The following is a 23,526-nucleotide window of genomic DNA, read 5'->3' on the forward strand; positions in this document are numbered from 1 at the left end:
ACGCCGCCGGAACATGTTGGCGGGAAACCGCGGGTACTCTGCAAAGTAGTCCTCGTACAGCCGCTGATGTGCAGCTACGTGATCCCGATCAATCACTGCTCGGTGGTGGACAACTCGTGGAGGGCGAGCTATCGCCTGCTTGTTCCACCATACGCATGTACCGCTCCATCCCGCGGTTCATGTAGGCCTCCATAGCCTCGTTCATCCTCCGTTCGTACTCCTCAGGATCCACACCACTACCACTACCACTACCACTACCGCTACCACCCGCGTTACTCATCGCTCGATGATGCTCTTGTACAGAAAGTTAGAGAGATAGAAAACTCGTTAAAACAAGTGGTGCAAATGAAAATGAAACGAAAATCGCGTTTATATATGATTTAAAAAAAAAAAAATTCGAAAATCGGCGCTGGCCGATCGGGCCTCCACAATGGCGGCTAGCCGATCTCGCTAGCGCTTCGGCCAGCGACGAGCGATCGGCCAGCCCACGCCGATCCGCTCGCCGAAATCGCCCTCGCCGATTGCAATGGTTCGGCTAGCCGGTCGCTAGCCGACCATTGCGGATGCTCTTAGGCATACCTTCACATGAAGGTGTACGTGATGTATGCCGTCAAGATATTTTTCAATTAATTACATAAATAATTGTAAACATATAGTAATACAAAACACGACATAGTATATCGATTAAAACACTCTTTCTTTGTAAAGCAATTGGGTTCGAAAATCATTTAGTAGCATACCAATGTAGGGAAACATGAAATACAACAAAGGCATGGGAAGATGGAAACAAAATCATGGGTCCGAGGCAGCTCTATTAGGCATACTTTTATTCGAAGATGTCCGTGATGTATGTCGTCAACTTTTTTCAGTTAATTTTGTAAATAATCGTAAAGATACAACAAGAAAAAAACACAAAATAGTCTCTCGATAGGAAAAAATACTTACTCTCTAATGCGTAAAGTATGTGGACTCGAATAGCATACTAATATAGGTAAACATGAAATAAGAAAAAGGGCATGGGTATTGTCTATGGAGTTGGAAAAATTGAAACTAAAACATGTGTAAACCAACAAATCAAGCCTAATTTCCAAAGAAAAGTGCCTGGCTTTTGACGTATGCCATTAAATTATTTAAAATAGCTTCAAATCCCCATACAAGTGGGAAAAGGGATGGTAGATTGTGTATAATCAATCTATCTCATCATATCCTTCACTAATTCCCTTCTTTCCTGGACTTTATGCCCCACTTGTTTATATTTTTCTCAACCATCCTTCAATTAAGTATTAAAGTTAGCATATTTGATAATCAAAATTCAACTTTAATAATCTCAACCACAAACTTACAAAAGGCAAACCTGACAGCTAGATAACACCTAATTATTATTTTCAATCTTGAATTCCAAGTCTAGAATAACAAAACCTAGCAAACAAACAATCCAAAGTTTGACATTTTCACTATATATGGTGATGATGAGGATCTAATAGTGTAATGTGTTCCAAGTTCAATCTATTTGTTGCTGCCATGTAAAATAAAGGGCAAATTGATGTATAAGTGATGGACTTTAGTAAAATTTTGATCCCTCTTATTATGATTTGGACTTTAGTAAAATTTTGAGCCCTCTTATTATGATTTTACATATTAGCATGAATTTTGAATTTATTGATAATCGTCCCACGACAAATATTTTTGGTGAAAATATATTTGATACGACAATCGACAACTTGTACATGGAAGACCTTGTTAATGAGTTAAACAATAACATTTATTTATAATTTTATACAGAAAATAATTTCTTTTGGTATAAAAAAACAGTATATTAAGTACATGCATAGGATAATTGCGAACAAATTCAAACTTAGTGATTTATTTGACTTATCTCGTTGGACCAAATTCCAACGAGATAATTGAACCAATTATATACTAAGTTTTTTTCACTTATCATGAATTTATTGCAAGATAAAACCCGACAAATGGTCAACTACATATGGAAACTTTAATATCCGGCATATAACAATTGAAATCACTATATAAGTCTCTGCATCTTTGGAACACCTTACAAAAAGGTTCATGTTTACCACCAGTCTTTAAAAGAGAATAAACCTCGACAAAATCGGATGTTATATAATGAAACTCGATGTGCGTAGCATCTAAAAAGAAAAAAACAAACAAAGAATAATTTCGACGTTCTCCAAAGCTAAAGCCGACAGCAAACAATGAGAAATTCGTGTAAAATGACATATTCCTCGTAACTTTTGAGCATAAGCTGTTGGAATATCTTCTCATTCTTGTTCCCAAATGCCAAATCAGCTTCTTTGAGAAGCCCCGAAACCAGACAAACATACAGCAATCTTTTAGCTGTTGATAGAGAGAGAGAGAGAGAGTCACTGTCGATGTCTGGTGTTTGAGGTTCGGATGGTGACACCATGTAAGAACTTTGTAAACCCGATAAAACTCAGTTTTCGATCTGATGGTCTGATCCAATCACCGAGAAGAGAGTAAGCAGTTGGACCTAAACTGAACTCCTGCAAACACAAACATCCATAGCTAGTAACGTATGCTGCTTAAATAGTGAGGAGCACATGGTATCTTAATTCTATAGTAAAAGGCGAAAGAATAGTTTGCTAAGTGCTCAACAGGCAACTGCTTGAATCAGCAGGTACTTAGTAGCGAAGAATAATCAAATTGAGTTTGTGGATATCGCCATGTCAGTTCGTGGGGCAAAAAACGGATGGTCAATCGATTAGTTCAGTGAGTAAAAAGTTATGGTGGTTACCTGTGCCAGTTCCTCAACGGAAGTGACGCGGTTTCCTTCTGCTTCGAAGTACTCGAATGCTGCACTCGCGATATCCTCCCATTTCTCGAGCGCCTCCAGCTGGTAGGTGCTGATTGAGGCTGCACAGAACTCTTCGAAATCCATCTTTTTGTAGGATAAGGGCTCCAGCTTCATATTCGGGTCAAAACAAAACTACTTCAGAAAAACCACACTGTCATGCATCTATCTACACTTTTAGTTACAGCACATCTCACCATATTCAAGATGTCTGAAGCTCTCGATTCCTTCATGGCATCCGTTGCATTTTTCATGAGAGCCTGAATAAGGGACGATCATCCGGATATAAGTACATGGTCATCATGATACAACTGTTATGAAAAATGTGGAAAACAAATTATGAAAAAGACCCACTGTTCTGAAATTATTAAGAGAGACATAGCCATCTCTTGGTTCCAGAAGTTCAAATTGAGTTCTAAGGTAAAGGAGCTCATCCTCAGTCAAAGCTTTCGAAAGTGCCTGCAGACGGTGAAAAACGTCATCTCTGAGCAGAATTCAAAAACATCAAGTACACAGATCACACAAAGAGGGCCTACTTTCAAGGCTGCACGTTTCAAAGGAGTGGCTCGAATGTACGACTTCACTAATCTGTAGATCATCATATCTAAAGGTATCGTGATGTTAAGGTCCCTTAGCCATGGATGAGCTGCAGAGGAAGATAAATATATTGACTTCTATCACTTAGAAACTTATGTTTCGATTAGAAAGAAACAACATAAATGATGAAACAATGACTTACTAAGTGCTTGGGCAGCAGTCATTCTTTTCCTATGATCTCTATTAAGCAGCCTTTTCACAAAATCTTTGCCCTCTGGGGATACTGATGGCCATGGTGCGTCGTGGAAGTTAGGATCAGCTCGTAGAACTGAACGAAAGATTCCTGACTCGGTGCGTGCCCAAAAAGGTCTGCTCCCACATAATAAAATGTATGTTATTACACCAATACTCCATATATCTGCTTCACTGCTGTATGATCTGTGAAGTACTTCTGGTGCAACATAGTATGCGCTACCAACGATATCATTCAGACGTTGATCTGCCAACAATATAATTCAGACATTAAAGACATTTATCGTGAAGGGGATAGATAGTGCTAGGCTGCTAGCTAGCTAATTTGACGGAGAAGGAAGGAAACATGAGTTCTAGAAGCTTATCACGATTATGGATGAAGCCGAATGTAAAATATGGGACCTTTACCTGGCCTTATGAAGTCAGATAAACCAAAATCAATGACCTTCATCGGAGAATCTTCATCTTTTGTGGCAAATAGGAAATTCTGCAAGGATATAAATATGTATTTTAACGGATGCGCACCTCCAAATGAATAGATTATATACAAGAACACAAGTTTTCTGTACCTCGGGCTTCAGATCCCGATGTACAACGCCTTGTAGATGACAGAAGGCAACAACACTTAACATCTGCACCACGATTTTCTTCGCATCCTCTTCTGTATATCTTCCACCTCTGTAAATGTAGAGAAACAAATATATTCAAGCTTCTTTAGCACATGATATATGATGCATATTCATCTTGAATTACCGTGCTAAAATCCTATCCAGCAGCTCACCCCCTTCACATAATCTGTCGAACAAGACTTCATTTTAGTAACACGGCCTAGATACAATTCTGCACGGAACATATGACTCAACAGTAAGAAAGAACTTACTCCATAACCACGTAGACATAATGAGCGTCCTCAAATGCATCATAAAATTTGATCAGGTTCTTATGCCCAGACAAAGCTTTCAAAATCTTCACCTCCCTTCGAACATCTTCAATCGATATTGCTGTTGTCATCTGCCAAACAATCATCATTTCATAAGCACCCTAATTTTCTGAAACAAATAGCACAAAGCAAGTTTTGGTGCACTTTGATCACAAGCATAGCCTCTCCCCCTTCCATCTATTCCAAGAACATTCAAAATGTAAAATAGCCATTCTTATAAACCATACCTAATACCCTTATTTCTTGCCAGAAAATTGCAGAACTAAACAACAAAACACCAATATTAAATATATGCATTGTAAGTGTAAGCTGACAACAACCAATTCTACAGATCAGTTCTCCCATTTCAGAAATGGAACATATAATATCAAAATTGCAATCTGAAGTTTGATTGATTGAACAAACCTTAGCTTTGGCAATAATCTTGACAGCAACTTGCTGATTTTTCAAATCCCCCTTTTTACATTTTGCCCAGCAAGTATGCCCAAAATGCCCTCGCCCAACCTCCTTCCCCAGCTCATACTTCGCCGCGAAATTCTTCGAATACCCAAAGCTCTTATCCAGCGCCCGCTCGCTCCCTTCCCCGCCGCCCTCCTCCGGTATCGGCTTCGCAGGCTGCGGACTCGGCTGCCGCTTCATGAACGCCGACATAATCGGCTTCGCCGGCGATGGCGGAGGCAGCGGCCACCGAAATTTCCGCCCCGGAGTCCTCGCCGGAGACGGCGAGGGCGCGATTCCAGCGGGGTAGGGGCTCTGCCACGGGCTCGCCGTGAAGGAGTGAGGCGGTGCGCCCCCATTGGTGGCGGCGGACGGCGTCTGCGATCCCGATGCGGGGGTCTCCCGGCGGCGATTGGCGGCGGCGGAGGTGGAGATGAAGTCCTCCTTGTCGGCGGAATCGGAGACGCCTTTGCTGCAGCAATGCCCCATGTTTCCACAGCCGGAAAATTCAAAATCTCACCCCCGATCAGCCGGAAACAAACACCAAACCACTCAGGAAACTCTATTCATCACACAATCAACTGAAAAAAGGTGGATTTGTAAGCTCTTGAGCCGAATGCGACGTCGTTTAGCGTTGAAGAATACCCCAATTCAATTTCTCAACATCTGCTTCTCCCACCAACGAAAAGTCAGCCAAAAAATTCAAAATCTCACCTCCGATCAGCCGAAAACAGAAACAAAACTACTCAGGAAAGCCTATTCATCGCACAATCAGCTCAAAAAGAGTGGATTTGTAAGCTCAATGCGACGTCGTATAGCGTTGACGGAGACCTCAATTCACCGGTAATTTCCCAACATCTGCTGCTTCCGTCAACGAAAATTCAGCCAACGGTCAACCGAAAACGCAAAATCCAGCTCCGGTCAGATTGCGTTACGCTGTGGAGGAATTTAATGGAGATTGATGGATAGATATAGTGTATCTATAGGCGCGTATATATATTTATATATAAATATTTATTTATACATAAAAAAAAAGGGGGAAGAGTAGAGAGCTTCGGCTTTTTTATTCTTCACAGAGAAGAACGAAACGTCAGCATTTCGTAAATTTTGATGTGAGAAAAAAGAAATTAATTAGTAATTAATGGAATTTAGTATGTGGCTTTTTCGATCTTGCTGGATTAAATATTGTATTAAATCATATTTAATTATATATTAAATTGTTTTACTTTTCCATTTATTACTTGGCCAGAGTCGTTAATTCTGTTAAAAAATTGTACGAGAAAAATCAAAGCTAGAGATTATGGGCTTAAATCACAAGGTTTAACATCAACGTTCAATATTCAGTTTGAAGAGTCCAATTGGAAAATTAAGATTCAAAATGGAGTAAAAAAATATGGTTAAAGCTTGATCTTTTCATTCTATGATGATCTAAATATTTAGTGGTTTTCGTTTTGATGATAAGCATGACCGAACAACATCATGCTTTACGACTAAATTATTCGAACAAGTCGATCCACTCCGATTTCTAAAACACTTGATGTCACAATATTTACTAGTTCTATAAAAATACAATCACCCAATTAACTTAGCCTTCTTTTATCTTATTTTATTCTTTTATTTAGTTAACATTACCAAGATTAATTTTCATTTAGACATAGTGGAGGAATCTGTTCAATAATATTATTGTAATGATATAATTTTTATAAAATGGAATATTGTGAAGCGTGTAACTTGCAAGTGTATTTAAATGAGTTGTTAGAGTATATTAATAAACGTTGAAGTGTGTTTAAATGAGTTGTTACTTAGTGGTAGTAATAAAATAATTTATTGTGTAACCCAAGACACTTAAAATGCATTCTAGTCTCATATTCCCTTTAGGTACTAAATATAAATAATACTAGTAATAGTCTCCCATTTATATTTTATCGTAGTCAATAATTGTTTAATAATTAGTTAGGTATTTGACCAAAGCAATTATAAACGAGTATTTCAACATAATGGAAACATTACTTTTTTCACAAATAAAATAACAATTCATAGCCGAATATTCAAGACAGTATTCTTACTCTTTCATACCATATAATTCAACAATTGTATGAAAAATGTAAAATAAAATTTGATTGAGTCGAACATTAAAATTCCATGATTTGAATAATATTTTTTGGTTACAGTTTTCCATGTAATTAAACTACTTTTGTCTTTTCAGACTACTCCAAAGTCTAACAATAACTTGTACTACTAGTATTATACGACCTCGGATATTATTAAATTACGCTTTTTTAGTTTAAAAGACAAAAACAAAATAAATGTGAAGTCATTTAATTTCTCTATAGTCGTTCATTTTTCTACTCTACACGTTGATCCTTCCTTATTGTTGCCTTCCTTTATTTAAGTTTTTCATCCGTCGATTCAACTTAAATTTTCTTTGATTGGAATAAATAATTGAGAATATTTGAAATTTTGCAATTTATAATTTTAAAATGTAAAAATAAAAAAACGGTATCAAAATAAGTAATAGTATACTAAGTAATATTTTTATTGTTTGAAATCATAACTTCTTTTGGATTATTGTAACTGGCCTATTTTTTGTGTATGTAACGTTATATAAACATTAAATGGAAGCCGCGTGCATTGTGCTAATTCAACTACCAAATAATGAAACATTTATTCCTACACTTAAATGGCCAACGGAATCCAAGTAGCTCTATCCCTTTTTTTCTACAAATTAATGAGCCAAACATTTCCACGTAGGATCATTATATGTGCCAAACATTTCCACGTAGGATCCGGTCGATCGATCTCACCATCGACGTAAGTGCGCAACAATATTAGAATATGAACTTTTGGAGTTAGCACCGGTTTTTCGGAGATGCAACTCTATCCAAACTTCGAACGGTTAATATTCACTTCCATTTTTTATCGTCATTTATTGTTAGCGATGATTGTTGTACTATGTTGTCTCGGCTTTCCAATGCTAGTGATAAACGTTTTTAATGTTTTGTGCCTTAAGTTTCGTTTCCTAAATTTGTCGTTGATCTCAATGTCAATCTATGAGAGATAGAAAATAACAAAAAAATTGATTTTTGGAGCTTGCGTCAATTCCACAATATTGCAACTCCGCCCAATTTTAAAAGGTTAGATTTACTTTCATTATTCATCAGCATTGCAACACAAGCTATAACCATTGTACCTCATATGCTTACAAGTATATAGTACTAGTACATTTTGATTTTTAAATCTGTCACTATATTTGTACTCATTTTATAATATTATTTAACTTTCGAAAACGAAGTTTCATTCTTCCAAAATGTATTAATTTGGTGTGAATATCAACTAGTATATACTAATTTTATAATACAATAATATTTATTTCATAATCATAATCATAATCATAATCACAGCCCTTTTTTTTAATGAATAATAAACTTCAATTTCCTTTTTCATATACGTGTCGAGAATAAATAAATTATGGTTGGGAGAATTAATTAATGAAATATCTCAACAAAATGTGTTCCAACATTCCAACTCACCTTGAAAAAAAATATAATTATTGACAGTGTATTATTGTTGTACAGTACATTGAATAAAACTAATTCAGCAGTACCTTGAAAAAATTGTAATTATTGACACATTCAAGAAGGGTAAGTAAATTTCCCATCTTGTGTCAACCAAATTAGTTGAGGATTTTCAAATATATTGGATGCCTCATTCATTAAAAAATGGGAGACTACTAGTACACGAAACATAATAGTTTATTTAATCTATTTATTTATTCATAAAAAAAATAGTTTAACACAATTGTTAAACGACTGTATACATTTATGATTATTAACCGATCGAGCCAATTTAGAGATATGCTAAGTTAATAAAAGTAAATTGCCTGAAGAATCATTACTTTTAATTAAATTTGATATTTCCTGCAACTTTAAAAGTAGTCATAAAAATCATGAAATTTAGCATTTTTTTCATATTCCCCGCAACAAAATATTCTGATTTCCTATATGTAATATGTTTGTTGATTTGGCATATAAGTATTTTAAATTGATGATGCGGGTGAATTATTTTGTAAGTGTGTTGAAAAAAATAATACATACAGTCTCTTCTTGGTATAGTTTTTTAGATGCAAATTAGATACACTTTCACCAAAATTAGGCTATGTGGTAATATTGAGCAAAATGTTCATATTCAATGTTTTAACATTGACTATTTGAAGTTGTTCGACCACTAGAATTCGATCAAAATTTATGGTCTTAACACTATTTTGAAAAGTCAGGAAGAATGTAACGAAAGATTATACACATGAGACCAACCTTAATTCTGATTATCGACGACATAAATATCATCACAAATTTGGGCACAACCAAATCCCTACAAAATATTACTTATATGATTATTTTTCTAAAATGGGCTACAACTCGAGCTTAGTGGATATCAAATAATTCCCGACTTGACCCGCTATCCATCATATATTAGATCCTACTTGAAAAAATAGGGTTCAAGTCCTTAATAGTGGTTTCTGTATTATTTTTCATGTTACAACTCCCACATGGCATGCCACATGGAATAACTCGAATAGCGATTTATTTGATTGAATAATAAATATTTTACCGATTAACTTATTCATTGATCGCTCTTAAATTTAAGATGAACAAGTTTACCCGAATAAATTGGTTTGGTTTTGTCCTAGAAACATTTCAGTTTATTCGGAAGGCCTATTTTCATTCGTATAGGAAAAATATGAGGGTTCGTCTATTATTCTTCAACTAGTGTATTTACTTGCCCAATTTAGTGTTTGAATTGTCATATAAATATTCTGTGTGGCCCATTCATAGGGCAAGGACCCGTTGTATTAGGGCAAAAAAATGATGTATTACTATCAACAAAAATTCAGTGATAGTAATAAAATATCAATCTTAAATTAAATAAAATTACTAATATAGCCTTCAGATTCAATATATTATAAAAATTCATTGTTTGATATTTTGACTGGTATGTATACTGGGGGTGTTCGGTTTGCAAGATTGTATCCGAGATCAAATTTGTAGTGTATTTGGATAATGAGATTCAACCCCATAAATCAATCCTAGATGAATAATTATGGGATAATTAATCATAGCTAACCATCTATGACTAAAATAATCTCACAACTCAATCCTGAACTGTATCTTAATATTATTTTATCATGGAAATCGAACATCACCTAAGTGTACTATTTTTATCTATAGTGCTAAATACCATATTGAGCATTCAGAATTTATATTGTGATATTTCACTTCTATTGACGTGATAATATCATCCTTCATTTTTCTTTTTTTACACTCTCGAAAACATATGATTGTGTGATATAAATTAGAAACTAGAGAGTAAATTCAGAATTTCGAAAAAATAGGGGCACATTTTTATATAGTTACAATATACACCGTTGAGAATAATTGGGCCTATTTAATTCATTGGGCCTATTTCACTAGTCGAATTTACATATAGTCCAACTTTTCATATAACGATGTAATAGATATTCGTTCAAATATAAATGGTGGATTTACCCCAAGAGGTATATTTTTTAATACTATATGTTACTATGTTAGAATCATGAATTTTGTATATCTAATTTTAGATATACTTTTCTTTAGTATATTATTATGATTTATAATGTCTCATTTCATTATCTTAGTCAGTCATCAATTACTTGTCTCTTTTTATTTTTACTATAGAAAGTGATACATTCCATTAACTAATGAACTAAATATATACAGACCCATTAACTTTTTATATTTATAATTTCACAATTCTCAGAACCCTGAGTTGTCAAAAGTAAAATATTTAGTCGTGAACTGTGAAAGTAATAAAGGTGATGCATAGTACTTCCTCCGTTTCATAGTAATAGGGGCGTTTTTCCAGCCCGCAGGGGCTTAGCGCAGTTGGTTCCGGGGGAGCAGATATTGCTATAAGGAGCTGTGTTCGAATCCCATTACTGGCGTGTGGGAGCTTCCATCTCTCAGGCACAAGTGTGAGATCTTGGGAGATGGGCTCATGTCAGGACAGTGGGTTGAAGGTCTCCTCTCTAACGGGCCGCTGTGTACCCTGATTGAACCCCTCACAAATTGTCGGGCCAGGGTGTGGGGGCGGCCAGGGTGACCGCATCACCTTTTTGCTACAAGGGGCGTTTTTCCATTTCCGTCCGTTCCATAGTAATAGAGTCATTTTCCTTTTTAGTAAAAGTCAACACATTTTTCCACATTTACTTTACTCTCTCTTACTTTTTTCTATCTTCATCTCTCTACCTTTTTCATTTTCCACTTTATTCTTTATTTACTTAACTCACCTAACACAATTTTTCTTAATCTCCGTGCCGAAAAGTTTTGCCTCCATTACTATGGAACGGAGGGAGTATATTACTTTGGGTTTTGATCTATGCAAAACTAGATTTTAATATCAAAATGTAAAACAAAAAATAGGTTAAATTCATTAATCTCCCTGTCCTATAAGAATATGTACTATTTTCTTTTTAATCCGTTCCACAAGAATATGCATTTTCTACGTCCTGAGCGAACCTAGACGCGCAACGTGTCCCGGCTGGTGGCATGAAGAAAGGTCGGGGAAGCTTCCGGCTAAGCAGCGTGTGGCATTAAGAAAGGACTCGGTTCTTTGCGACGGGCACGACAAGGGCGTAAGTTCATTATTATTATAATATGAACTTTCCATTATTTCAGATTTTCACCATTTTAAAAATCTAAATATACGAACTTCAAATATCATGTGTTTTTTCCCTTGCGCAATTAATTTTGTGAGATCTTGAAATTGTGGCTGGTGGTGTTGGATAGTAGCAGTCATTTCTTGTCCAATCTTCTTAATGAAAAGGAATTGTTTCAAAAGAGATTTATGGTAGTGCTCATCTTGATTAATCCTATGTACTAATCACCCATGGTGTCCCTCGAGACATTTACCCTCAGGGAAAGTATGAATCAGGGAAAGTATGCCAGGGCATTTCAACAGCTCAGGATGTTTTTCTCTCTTCATTTCCCTCACATTTCACACCTTTTTGTTGGTTTTTTATTCGCTTGATTTCTTTGATTTCCTCCCCCACAAATACTCATCGATGGACCTGGAAAGTCGAACTCAGAGTGTCCACAGTGGAAGGCCACGGCGGCGGTCTAAGGGATAGGCGGCGCCGCGGCGGTGGAGGAAGAGCCGCGTAGGCGGCGTGGACGGGGCAGTGGCGGTAGTTTTGTCAAAAACGTGTTTTTTTTAGTGAACTACCTGATTTTTCACTTTCGCAAATAAATGTACCCCGTGACAAAAATAATCCTAGATACCATACATGTGAATTTTTTGTTATAGAGGATATTTTTGGATATTTCAATTAGATAGTAGCGATTTATTTTCTTCCTCTTATTTCTTTTTTTCTTCTTTAGTTTCTTCTCTTTCTTTTTTCTTCATTTTCTTCTTTCTTTTTAGTATTTTATCTTCCTTTCATTCTTTCTTTTCTCTTTTTTCTCCTTAGTTTATGTTTCCTCTTTCTTTTTTGTGTTTTGCACATACATTTAATTCCATTCATAATATAAATCAAGAACAAAACACCTAATTAAATTATCTATATAAAGTAATTAAATCAATTGAATATTTTTATTAAATTATTTTATACTCATTTTAGGGTTGAAACGCCTACTGAAAATATTCAACTTACAATTCACAATTTAAATTTTTTATTAAGACTATATTGAAGAAACAAAATAATCTAACTTGAACCTTTTATTTCTAAGAGACGGAAAAGACTCCTTGATGCTATTATTTTGATGTTTGTCTTTGCACAATTCATTGAAGAAGCTCCACATCAGTCCAGTTCCAAGCAGCACAAACTTGACAGGAAATTACCCAGAATTACAACTTTGTAATTAGATACAATATTAAAATAATAATTATGTACAAATCAGGCACGGATCCAATTCATAATGAGAAGGGACAAATGCCCCACTTCAATTTCCCACGTACATGTAGATTTATAGCAAATTATATTTATTTATTAATTAAGCACTAAATTGCCCCTCCATATTTTAACAAGATAAAATGCAATCATAATCCAAGATAAATAGAAAAGATAGGATAAACTATTTTCCTTTTTAGAATAGAACATGCTGAAAAAAACCGAGAGTTTATAACTGTCGATGAACTAAAATTAGAGCTTCTCTAAAGAAAAATTTGGATGTATATATTTTTGTCCCTTCGACTATAATTTTCTGGCACCGTCCCTAGTATGAGTAACATGATATTATTAGAAAAGGCTAGAACTTGTTTAACTAGAATTATCTAGTCGAGTCGATTCTTAATCGACTTAGATTTTCTATATATTGGCACTATGCCATATTATATTGTAGCAAGTGTGAGTGAGTAGTATTAAAATAATAAATATTTATTATAATATTGTTAAAATAGGCTAAAACTTGGTTAGCTAAAATGATCTAGATTTGTTAGATTTTCTATATATTGGCACTAGGCCATTTCGTAGCAAGTGTGAGTGAGTACACAAAGTAGAAGTGTGTGTGCAGTAAGAAGTGGAGGAGAGATAAATGAATGTAGATAGTTAAGTGTGTAAGGCGTGTCCTCCAAGAGTGTATTTTGGGCGTGTCCTCTAAAGTGTTGCAGTGTCGTGTTGGTGTTGGTGTTTGTGTTTGTGTTTGTGTTGTGTACACCACTATGTTGTGTATTTGGTGTTTTGTACACCTATAATAAAATTCCGTGTGTATGCTTTTATTATAGATCCTGAAGTACCACCGATACTCAACATCCTAAATCCAACATCCGATGCCGGTTTATTATCAATCATGGAGTACCACTGATATCCAACAACGCTAAATCCAAAACCCTGTGATAGTGAGATCGATGCCGGTTTATTATCAATCACCACTGATATCTAACAACGCTAAATCCAAAACCCTGTGCTAGTGAGAAAAGATCTTATAGGGAGGTGCACAATGTGCAGCGGCAAGCAGTGCAACAAGATCTTATAGGGAGGTGCAGCAACACCGGCAAGTGGTGCATTGGTCGCGACAAGCGGTGCAACATTCTCTTCTTTCCTATGCGAATAATACATAAGAATTTAGGGTACAGACCGACTCAGTAACAAATGCAAAATAATAAAGTTAAGAAAGGGAAAGCGTAAATAAGCTATAACAAATGCAGTGATCATACATCAAATTAATAATCATCAAAACTGGATCTAAAAACTCACCCAGTCATGATTCAATGGCAGAGAGATGTGTTTCACAAAAATATACCACAATTAGGGACTAATTACTTAAACCATATTCTATTCTAATTCAAGTTATGACGATTTTTGATATCTTGCTACTAACATGAACTCGTCGTCTCCTACATTTTTTTGGTTGTGTGTTTTATTGTTTGTTTTGCCTTAATTTTTAGTTTTGAGTGTTCAAACAATTGAAGATAATTGAAACTCCTCTTCATTTGATGGCAACTATAGCCAATGACTTCGGACAGTATCGAAACAAATAAAACTCAATAGTTATTTAACATAAATTTAGGCTCCTCATCAGAAATTCCTATGCATATGATCGACAATTCAAACAAATGACTAAATGTAGTGATAACATGAAATCTTACATATAAGATCACAAACCACCTCATTATCAATCAAAGTTTGTCACGTGGCATGACAAACATTGAATATGCTCCTAAATCTAAGGATTCTCATTGGTGGTATATTGTCATTTTAAATATGATTGTCATTTTAATACAATCCATGAAAAATATCCATAAATGACTGTATGTCATTTAATCTATCAATGAAAGTATTAATTTTAGTGTCCTAACAGAAGAAATTATTTTAAAGGACTAATCTGTTAAAAAGAAAGCATATTTATTCTAAAAATCCCATATCTATTACTCTTACAGTCGATATGGGACATAAGTCCAAGATATTATGATAATATTAATATTAATTATATAATAACACGTTAATCTAGATAGTGATTGCATAAATTTCTTAAACATGCAATGTATAAGACAAACAATTGTCTAAGAGCATCCACTATAGGGGCGGCGCGCCGGCCGCCCCGTTCGCGGCTTAGCCGCGGCGGGCTATAGCGGAGGACGCGTCTGCCCCGGAGGCGGACGGATTTGCTGGGGCGGAAGGGCAATCGCCCCGAATGCGGCGAGGACGAGCCGCTGGAGAGAGAAGCGCGGCGGCCGCCGCGCCTATCTATTGTGCGGCGAAACCGGCGCGGCGGTCGCCGGTTTAATTTTTTTTTTTTTTTAATTTCGAATTTGTAATGGTTTTTTATAAATATTCCTCCCATTTTCATCTTCTCTCCACACACATCTTCACACCCATTTCACTTTCTATCCAAATTTTCTATCTCTAAAATTTTTTCAATTATGGATGATTTGTGGAATGAAGCATGAGATTCTTTGATTTAAGAGGTACAGAGGGAGGCCGACGAGGAGGATGAGGCGGCGGCGGCGGCGATCCCTCGTGAGATTCGTCATCGTCGAACAATCCCACGAGACCATGTCGGAGCGGCTGAGCGGCTTATGGCCGACTACTTTAGCGCTGACCCTCGTTACCCGGCTGAGATTTTTCGTCGGCGTTTCAGAATGTCGCGACCGCTCTTTACCCATATAGCGACAACATTGGCGGACCGGTACGAGTGCTTCATGCTCCGGAGTGATTGCACTGGCCGGATCGGACTGTCTACTTTGCAGAAATGCACCTCTGCAATAAGGCAGCTTGCCTATGCCGGACCGGCTGATATGTTCGACGAATACCTACAGATGGGTGAGACGACTAGTCTAAATGTGCTCCGACAGTTTTGTAAGGGCATTCGGGAAGTCTTTGGTCCGGAGTTCCTATGAAAGCCAACCCCGATGAGTGCCAGAGACTGCTAGATATGCACGGTGCGGTGCACAATTTCCCCGGGATGATGGGCAGCATTGATTGCATGCATTGGGAGTGGAAAAAGCGCCCGGTGGCGTGGAAAGGCCCACTACCGGTTTCAAGCAGAAACATCCTTCGATGATCCTCGAAGCCGTTGCTAACTACCGTTTGCGGATCTGGCATGCATATTTCGGTGTTGCAGGTTCGAACAACGACATCAACGTTCTGCAATCGTCGCCTATCTTCAATGATGAGTGCCGGGGAGAGGGTGCAGAGATCAGTTTTGTAGCAAATGGCACGCAGTATCGCAGGGGATACTATTTGGCAGATGAAATATACCCTCGTTGGCCCGTATTCGTCAAGACACTTCGACAACCGGCTAGAGCGAAGAGACAATATTTTGCGCGAAAACAAGAGGCCGCTAGGAAAGATGTTGAGCGAGCTTTTGGTGTGCTCCAAGCGCGATGGGCCATTCTACGCTGCCCGGCACGAGTTTGGCACGAAGATGATGTCGCGAATATTATGGTAGCATGTATCATATTGCACAATATGATAATAGAAGATGAAGGATTTGCTGCAGAACGTTGGGCGCCGGAAGATGGTGCAAGTACAAGTCACGGCGTTGCCTCCGCGCCGATACAGATGGGTGTACCACGTAGTAATGAATATCTGATCCAACGTTTCGCTGATATACGCAGGAGCACAACACATGACCAACTCCAGGTCGATTTGATTGAAGAGGTCTGGGCACGTAGGGGAGGCGGCGTAGCGTGAAGAACATGTGTGATTTTCCGTAGATCAAATTTTCGTTGTAATTTTCCCCTCACTTTAATCCGACGAAAATTTAGTTTTCAATTTTAATTTTATTGCACTAGCCGTTTTTCTCTAATTATTTTTAGTCCGATAATTTTAATTGTAATTGAATTAAAATATACAACAAATAAAATAAAGTGAAATGTGGCTAAAAAAAGTGTTCACTATTGCTGCGGACACTTTTTTTTGTGGTCGTGAACAAATAAAAAGTGGCTATGGAAAAAAAAAAAATTGTCCACCAAAAAGTGTCCACCTATAATGGATGCTCTAATAATTTGTCTTTCTACAAATGACTACTTCCTCTATGTCAATATTTGAAAATATTTTGACATATCCTTGTGGTGGGTAAAAAAAAGTGACACAGGTACAAAGTACTAATTTGAAATACGCCTTAAAAATTGAACAAAGCTTCACTTAATTAACTTCTATATTTGAAATACATTACATTAAAATTGAACAATGTTTCAAAAAGTACTAAGGTATATTTATAATGTGATAATATAATTATTTGTTGCACAACTCTCAACCCCAATTTAAAATCGATATGTAATTACACATGTGTGCAATAGGCACTACACGCTTGTTGAGGCTGGCTTGTGTGCATAATAATGACTGCGCAAAAGTGTTGTTCTAGTGCCTTAAACACATAGTAGTGTGTTCAAGGCTTGCAATATCGTATAAATGCGCTATAAATAGACTAGTTCGATACAATATACTTTATCAAGGTTGTTCTTACCAAAAGTTTTGGTCTGTGCGATTATCATGTCATCACCTTACTAATTTATTTATGTATATTGATTTTCAATATGATCAATATTCAATACCAAAGTCATGCATACAAAAATTCAATGTATCGTGTTTTACAATATATCGAATTCAGTATGACATACCAAAACACCACTATGCCAAAAATTTATTTCATAGTATAATACAAAATTCAGATATATACATTATCATCGGTGTATATCTGTATCAAGTTACCAAAATATCGAACAAAATGCGATATACTAAATTTTCAGTGTACAATATTGTTATGACACCAAAATTATGTGTTATCATTTCATATCAAAATTTGCAAGATATCAAAAGTCCGACTTATTGATATATTTTGAGTATGATAATCTGTATTTTTCGATATATTTTTCCCATTCGTTTGCAATAAATTCCAAATATGTTTCTCTCCCCTTCCCAAAAGAGTTGTGCTATTTTCACTTCAAGTCCTATAAAAGTCTTTAATTCACCAAACCACCCCAAAATCAATCTCCCAAACTCCACTGTCAAAAAGTGCAGACGATTGCATCGCTCGATTTCAACTCTTCGTTGACCGCCACTTCTTCCCTAATCTCGTTAGGGTTTTAATGAGGGATTAGCGATTTAATTGGGGAAAAGGAAGTGATTCAGCCTCGCGTCAATGGAGGTGCCGCCCCCCGCCCCCGCCGCCGCGCGGAATGGCGGATTCGCGATGCCGCCAGCTCCCTCCCGCAAGGAGTGGCGCGTTGTGTCGGAGCAATCCGCTCGAAACTCCGCGAATGAGGTGGAAATCATCTCGCATTGTGATTATATTTTTTTAATTGAACGTTTTTTCGCGTTCTGCATTTTATTCCTAGGTAAATATTGAATTGGACAAGGTTATTCATAAATACCTGCTTGCGTCGGCATTTATCGATTTGAGATTCGTGCATCGTAATTGTTGCTAGCTTGCCGACGGTTTTGATTTGGTACTGTGCAGGAGTTGGAGCGTTCGAAGCTAGTTCAGTCTGATGAGAGATTGATATACGAGGTACTGACTTTGTTTCAAATGAAGATTTTTGGTGTGATGCAAATAGATGTGATGTGATTTGGTATGTGTGTTATGTTAAGGTACAGCATGGGAGGGAGCCGGTGGATGTGGATTTTTGCTCTGTAACTATTGATGGGGATTCGGACAACGATATTTTGCAGCAGAGACTTCATGAGGTGGTTAAGCAGAGGGAGGAGTTGCAGCATATGGAGATTGAGCTTCGGGCGCAGAACATTGCGAGATCCGAGATTTCGAGAATTCACAATACATTTGATGCTCAAATCAAAGAGCACAGAAATGCTAATGTTGAACTGCAGGTTTTGGACTTTCTTTGTTGTGGTGTAACCTTTTATGATGATCTTCTATGCTAATTCAGAAATGCATCAATCTTTTAGGAGCAACTGCATGAAAAGGAACAGAAAATCCGTGAGCTGGAGATGAAGATGGAAGATAAGGATAGAGAGTTGCATGCTATTAGGTTGGACAATGAAGCGGTTAGTTTTCCAATGTGTCATGTTTTCCTTCTCTTGCAAAGTTGCAATGGAGTTTCACCACTCATATTTATTGTAGGTTTTGTTGAATTAAACATTTTTCATTTCTTTCGGCAGGCTTGGGCCAAAGAAGATCTTTTGAGGGAACAAAGCAAAGAGATTCAGAGCTACAGGTACTTTCTTGCATACTATTTTTGGATTTGGTTTCAAATCTGGAATATTGAACGATCTGAAGTTGGTTAAGTTAGTAGCTCATGTTGTGCTATTGCTTGAAGATGCTTCCTGCTGTTTCCTGCTTCCATGTCTCTATTTCTGAACTACTAAATAAGAACATTTTTATGATAGTTTTTTACTTTTTGCAAGGAGTTTGGAATTCATGATATTCTTGCTTCATTTGTAGGAGGGAAAGGGACAGCTCTGAAGCTGAAAGATTGCAGCACATTAATCAAATCCGGGAACTTCAAGAACATATTCAAGAGAAAGATTGCCTGGTCATGGAGTTGCAAGAACAGGTTTGTTCACTTTTGGTTCTTAAACCAGTTATGCTGGTTAATTAACTTTCTTTGTCATTATATTTCATGAATCATGATAATTGCTTATAGGTATTATAATCATCAAATCGAAGAGACATAAACGACAATCTGTTTATGCCTTATAAGAACATCATTTGGTTTAGTCAGTGTAACACACTGCTCTTGAGAGATATTATCACAGATGTAAATGGGTTACTGTCTAAAAAATATATTTATGCATAAAAAAATTGGACCTGTAATGGTTAAAACTGGTTGGCTGTATACTAATGGTTTGTGTCTCTAATCAGAATAGGACTGCCCAAGAAACCCTTATCTTTAAAGAGGAGCAGTTACGAGAAGCACAAGCCTGGATGACTCATGCACAGGAATTGGATGCTTTACATTCAACCACTTACCACAGTTTACAAGCTGAGCTGCGAGAACGTACAGAACATTATAATCAACTCTGGCTAGCTTGTCAAAGACAGGTGACTAAGCCACAAATGAGTGATCCAGATACTTTTTCTTTTCATTAGAAACTAACATTTCTCCTTATCTCAGTTGGGTGAGATGGAAAGGCTTCATTTGCATATACAACAGCTCCAGCTTGAATTGGTTGATGTTAGAGAGAAGACTGGAAGCAACATGGATGGTTCTAATATCTCCCATAAAAATGTGATTGATGCTTCTACACTTGAAAATGGCAACGGTGGCCAGCAAGATGTGCATAGTAATGGTTCACATACTACAAATGTTGGCAGCCTACAAAATGGAAAATTTGAAGTTTCTGGTGGAAACACGTCAACACAGGTCTTTTTCCTAATAATTTGTTTTGTACTCTGGTCTGCCTGTGTACATTCATCTTAGAGGTTATTGTTTGTTAACTCTAAGCGCTAGGGCTAGGACCATTGCCATTGGCAGCCTCATATCATATTTCCTTGTCTAAAGTGTCTTTCATCCTTGTGCTCTTTTCCTGATGTGATCCTTTCTCCTTAGCTTACATTCAAAATTGGTGTCAATTGGTTTTTACTGTTTTGGTATTGAGAACTGATTTTGTGCTTTTAAGTTTGTGGACATGCCTTGAACGACACATTACCATATTGGATTATAGCTCCACTATGTGGAGGACCCCCCTTGTGTGAACTTTTTACCACAGTCTAATGTTTGTTGTGGTTCTCATTACCTTGATTTTTCTTCATCAGGGTGACAATGTTCAAGTTGTTGCCTTTGGTCCTACACCCCTTCTTGGCATGGCACCCTATGCTCAACCAGGACAAGTGACTGCTTTGCATCCATTTGTAATGCATCAACAAGGTGTTCCTCACCCTTCACATGTTATGCAATCTCATTTTCACTCGGTATCCACATTGCCCTCTGTTCAAAATTGGCAGCAGGTAAGTGTAATACTATTCTGTTGCCTTGGTTTCAAGAATTGCACCAGCTAGTTCATTGAAGTATTCTTTGTTTCAAAATGTTCAAGGGTCAACCAGATGGCCAACATGTTCCTACCCCTAATCAATATAATCAAGAAACCGAACAAAATGTGGTGAAAATTCAATCTAATATTGACTACGAAGCCTCTGGGAATGATCAGATTCTTCACGTGAATACCTTGGATTCAAATATCAGCCGAGGATTAGCTGCTGATTCAATCCCATCAGCAAATGGAGATGGAAAGGTATATGGTTCATTAGGATACTTCAGCAACTTGTTTTTTCTACTGATAGTCAAGTCCTTTGATTTATCACATTGAATAAACCTTTTACAGATTCTCGACTCCATCGAAAAAGGTTATGTTAATACACAATCTCCAGAGAGCTTGCAGCAAGTGTCTTCCCATTTTCGAAGCGCGCTTAGTTTGGATCATCTAGAACATGGCAACGACACTAAGGTTTGGATAAAGCTTTGAGTAATATTTAGCATTCACCCACCTTTTGTTTTCTTTGCTAATGGTCATAATGGAATTGAGAGATCGTCTTATTTTAATGCAACCACAGGAGGAACAAGTTAACCATGTTCATGATCATGTAACGGGAAACAGGAACCCAATGGAAAATCCTGATCATGCTGGCCTGGCATCATCAGAAAGAATTGCTAATGTTCAGAATTTCAGTGAGAAAACCACTAATAATGGCTCGAGTACTGATATGGCTGATGCATCTGTATCTGCTGGGCAGAAGAGTATCACAGGAAACACTGCAGAAAGTTCATCTGTATCTGCTGGGCAGAAGAGTATCACAGGAAACACTGCAGAAAGTTTTCTACTGGATGAAAGAGTATTATTGGCATCTATAGCTCGCACAATAGGCTCTGGTGGCAGAATTAGGATTAGTTCAACGGTTAGTAAATTCATAGATGCATTGAATGTTTGACTTTTAATAATATAAACTCATACATTGTCATGGCCTCCTGGAACAGCTTCCAAATAGACTTGGGAAAATGCTCGCCCCACTTCACTGGCATGATTACAAAAGGAAGTACGGAAAGCTTGATGATTTTGTAGCTGGTCATCCTGAAGTATACCTCTTTCTTCTTGTTGGTTTTTGTAATTTGACTTCTTCTAATGGTATTTTCTAATGTTTTCTCTCTTTGGATTATCTCAGCTGTTTTTTATTGAGGGCGACTACATTCAGCTTCGTGAAGGGGCACAGGAAACCATAGCAGCCTCAGCGGCAGTTGCCAGAGCTGCTGCAGCCGCTGCTGCAGCTCCATCATCATACTCGTCATCGTTGCCTTCTGTAGCAGTCACTCCCATGGCTCAGTCCCACCGACTGAAGAAGGCCTCACCTCCTGACTCGTCTCACGCAAATGTTGACAAGACCAGCTTTAATGAGTTTGGTGCTCCTAGACCTTTGAATGTGAATGACCATGCTTCTCAGTTCTCAGCTGCGCAGAGCCAGAACGTAAACGGTGGTTCACTTCGTGGCCCTGTAGGAACATCAAATGTCAAAATTTTGAGCAAAGCCAAAGATCAAGTGGAGCCGAATGGTAATGAGACTGAACTTGGCCGTTCTACGCTGCGGCCAGTTGGCAAGGGTGGATCTCATGGGAGGTCTGGAATGAGTTCAGCTGGGAAACAACAAAGGTATTCTATGTTTTTCTGAACTTTTTGTAATTTACTTGCTTCTGAATATAATCTTGTGGAATATTTCAGGGCAATTGGGGCTGTGTCAAATGTGAGAAGATAGTAAACATTCTTCTTTGGAAAAGGTGAGCTTCTTTTTTGACACTCAACACTAATGTATAGGATGTAAGTGTAAAAGAGCTAAAAATGGACTTGAAACATACTCCCTTCATCTATCATTACATGTCACTTTGGGACGTCCATCTTTACATGCTCCATTTAACTTTTACTATATTTGGTAGTATGGTCTTACATACCACTAATTCATTTTACTTTTATAATTAAAAAGCAAATACTCCCTCGGTAATACTATAGTTGAGTCGTATCCCAAAAAACACATTCTATCTGGCACTCTTTACCATCATCTATTTTCTTCTTTCTTCATTTATTTACTTTTTTTCTCTTTACAACTTAATTGACTAAACATCACTTTCTAAAATCTTGTGCCTGAAAAAAGGCCTCAACTACGGTGGGACGAGGGAGGGGTCCACATTTCTAACTTTTTTCATCCACATTCGTCACATTTTTTAAAACCCGTGACACACACCAAAATGTAGGACGTGTATCTGATGTTTGTCTAAACTCTTAGCCTTGAAAAGCCTTGTGGTTACAAGTTTCCATATTGAGTTACTTTATTTACTTTGCAGGGTATGCTAAGTATGGAATTGGAGAAGATGAGTGGCCAAAGGCTTTGATAGCACAAGTTAAATTGTCCAGTTATATTTTTACCCTGTGCAAATCGATTCTATGATACTTGTTATTTAAAATATCTATTCTCTTTAATTTGGAGAACTCAAATTTTTTGCTTCTTCAAGTGTTGAGAGTGCATTGATGGAGATGTGGTCATTTTGGTTTTTAGGTTAATGGAAAGGCAATGCTATAGTTTTGCAGATTACTAGTATTTAATCAATTTTCGGA

The 23,526-nt window shown here is 37.1% G+C and overlaps 3 protein-coding genes across 4 annotated transcripts; 2 read left to right on the forward strand and 1 right to left on the reverse strand.

The window, feature by feature from the left end:
• Nucleotides 1-2,006: 2,006 nt before the first annotated feature.
• LOC125214705 (CDPK-related kinase 4-like) lies at nt 2,007-5,991 on the reverse strand. Its single transcript, XM_048115835.1, has 11 exons — nt 4,965-5,991; nt 4,500-4,630; nt 4,373-4,414; nt 4,189-4,297; nt 4,028-4,106; nt 3,570-3,866; nt 3,367-3,476; nt 3,185-3,289; nt 3,028-3,090; nt 2,774-2,941; nt 2,007-2,522 (listed from the first exon to the last, which is right to left on the reverse strand). Exons 1-11 carry the CDS (start codon nt 5,484-5,486, stop codon nt 2,382-2,384), a joined length of 1,767 nt encoding a protein of 588 aa, XP_047971792.1. The 5' UTR covers nt 5,487-5,991; the 3' UTR covers nt 2,007-2,381.
• A 9,554-nt stretch (nt 5,992-15,545) lies between these two features.
• On the forward strand, nt 15,546-16,662 carry LOC125209843. Its single transcript, XM_048109422.1, has 2 exons — nt 15,546-15,789; nt 16,091-16,662. Exons 1-2 carry the CDS (start codon nt 15,546-15,548, stop codon nt 16,660-16,662), a joined length of 816 nt encoding a protein of 271 aa, XP_047965379.1.
• A 1,288-nt stretch (nt 16,663-17,950) lies between these two features.
• LOC125214551 lies at nt 17,951-23,415 on the forward strand. Of its 2 annotated transcripts, none has more exons than XM_048115625.1 (16): nt 17,951-18,235; nt 18,431-18,481; nt 18,562-18,798; nt 18,877-18,975; nt 19,090-19,145; nt 19,373-19,484; nt 19,793-19,972; nt 20,046-20,294; nt 20,687-20,878; nt 20,965-21,162; nt 21,253-21,375; nt 21,482-21,823; nt 21,903-22,001; nt 22,088-22,569; nt 22,639-22,694; nt 23,256-23,415. In XM_048115625.1, the coding sequence occupies exons 1-15, from the start codon at nt 18,113-18,115 to the stop codon at nt 22,670-22,672; spliced, it is 2,577 nt and encodes an 858-aa protein (XP_047971582.1). In that variant the 5' UTR covers nt 17,951-18,112; the 3' UTR covers nt 22,673-22,694; nt 23,256-23,415. The 2 variants fall into 2 exon arrangements, with proteins under 2 accessions (XP_047971582.1, XP_047971583.1); XM_048115626.1 differs by having other exon boundaries at nt 18,568-18,798.
• The last annotated feature ends 111 nt before the right edge of the window (nt 23,416-23,526 follow it).

The sequence above is a fragment of the Salvia hispanica genome, chromosome 3, assembly GCF_023119035.1.
Source record: "Salvia hispanica cultivar TCC Black 2014 chromosome 3, UniMelb_Shisp_WGS_1.0, whole genome shotgun sequence".
In the NCBI taxonomy this organism is placed as follows: domain Eukaryota; kingdom Viridiplantae; phylum Streptophyta; class Magnoliopsida; order Lamiales; family Lamiaceae; genus Salvia; species Salvia hispanica.

Coding starts and splice junctions, on each gene's coding strand:
- LOC125214705 (XM_048115835.1), bottom strand. CDS start 5,486: ATGGGGCATTGCTGCAGCAAAGGCGTCTCCGATTCCGCCGACAAGGAG. Junction 4,107..4,188: donor ATCGGGATCTGAAGCCCGAG/GTACAGAAAACT, acceptor ATATCCTTGCAG/AATTTCCTATTTGCCACAAA. Junction 2,942..3,027: donor CTTCAGACATCTTGAATATG/GTGAGATGTGCT, acceptor CCGAATATGAAG/CTGGAGCCCTTATCCTACAA.
- LOC125209843 (XM_048109422.1), top strand. CDS start 15,546: ATGGCCGACTACTTTAGCGCTGACCCTCGTTACCCGGCTGAGATTTTT. Junction 15,790..16,090: donor CGACGAATACCTACAGATGG/GTGAGACGACTA, acceptor TCGGTGTTGCAG/GTTCGAACAACGACATCAAC.
- LOC125214551 (XM_048115625.1), top strand. CDS start 18,113: ATGGAGGTGCCGCCCCCCGCCCCCGCCGCCGCGCGGAATGGCGGATTC. Junction 21,163..21,252: donor CAGCAAATGGAGATGGAAAG/GTATATGGTTCA, acceptor AACCTTTTACAG/ATTCTCGACTCCATCGAAAA. Junction 22,570..22,638: donor TCAGCTGGGAAACAACAAAG/GTATTCTATGTT, acceptor GGAATATTTCAG/GGCAATTGGGGCTGTGTCAA.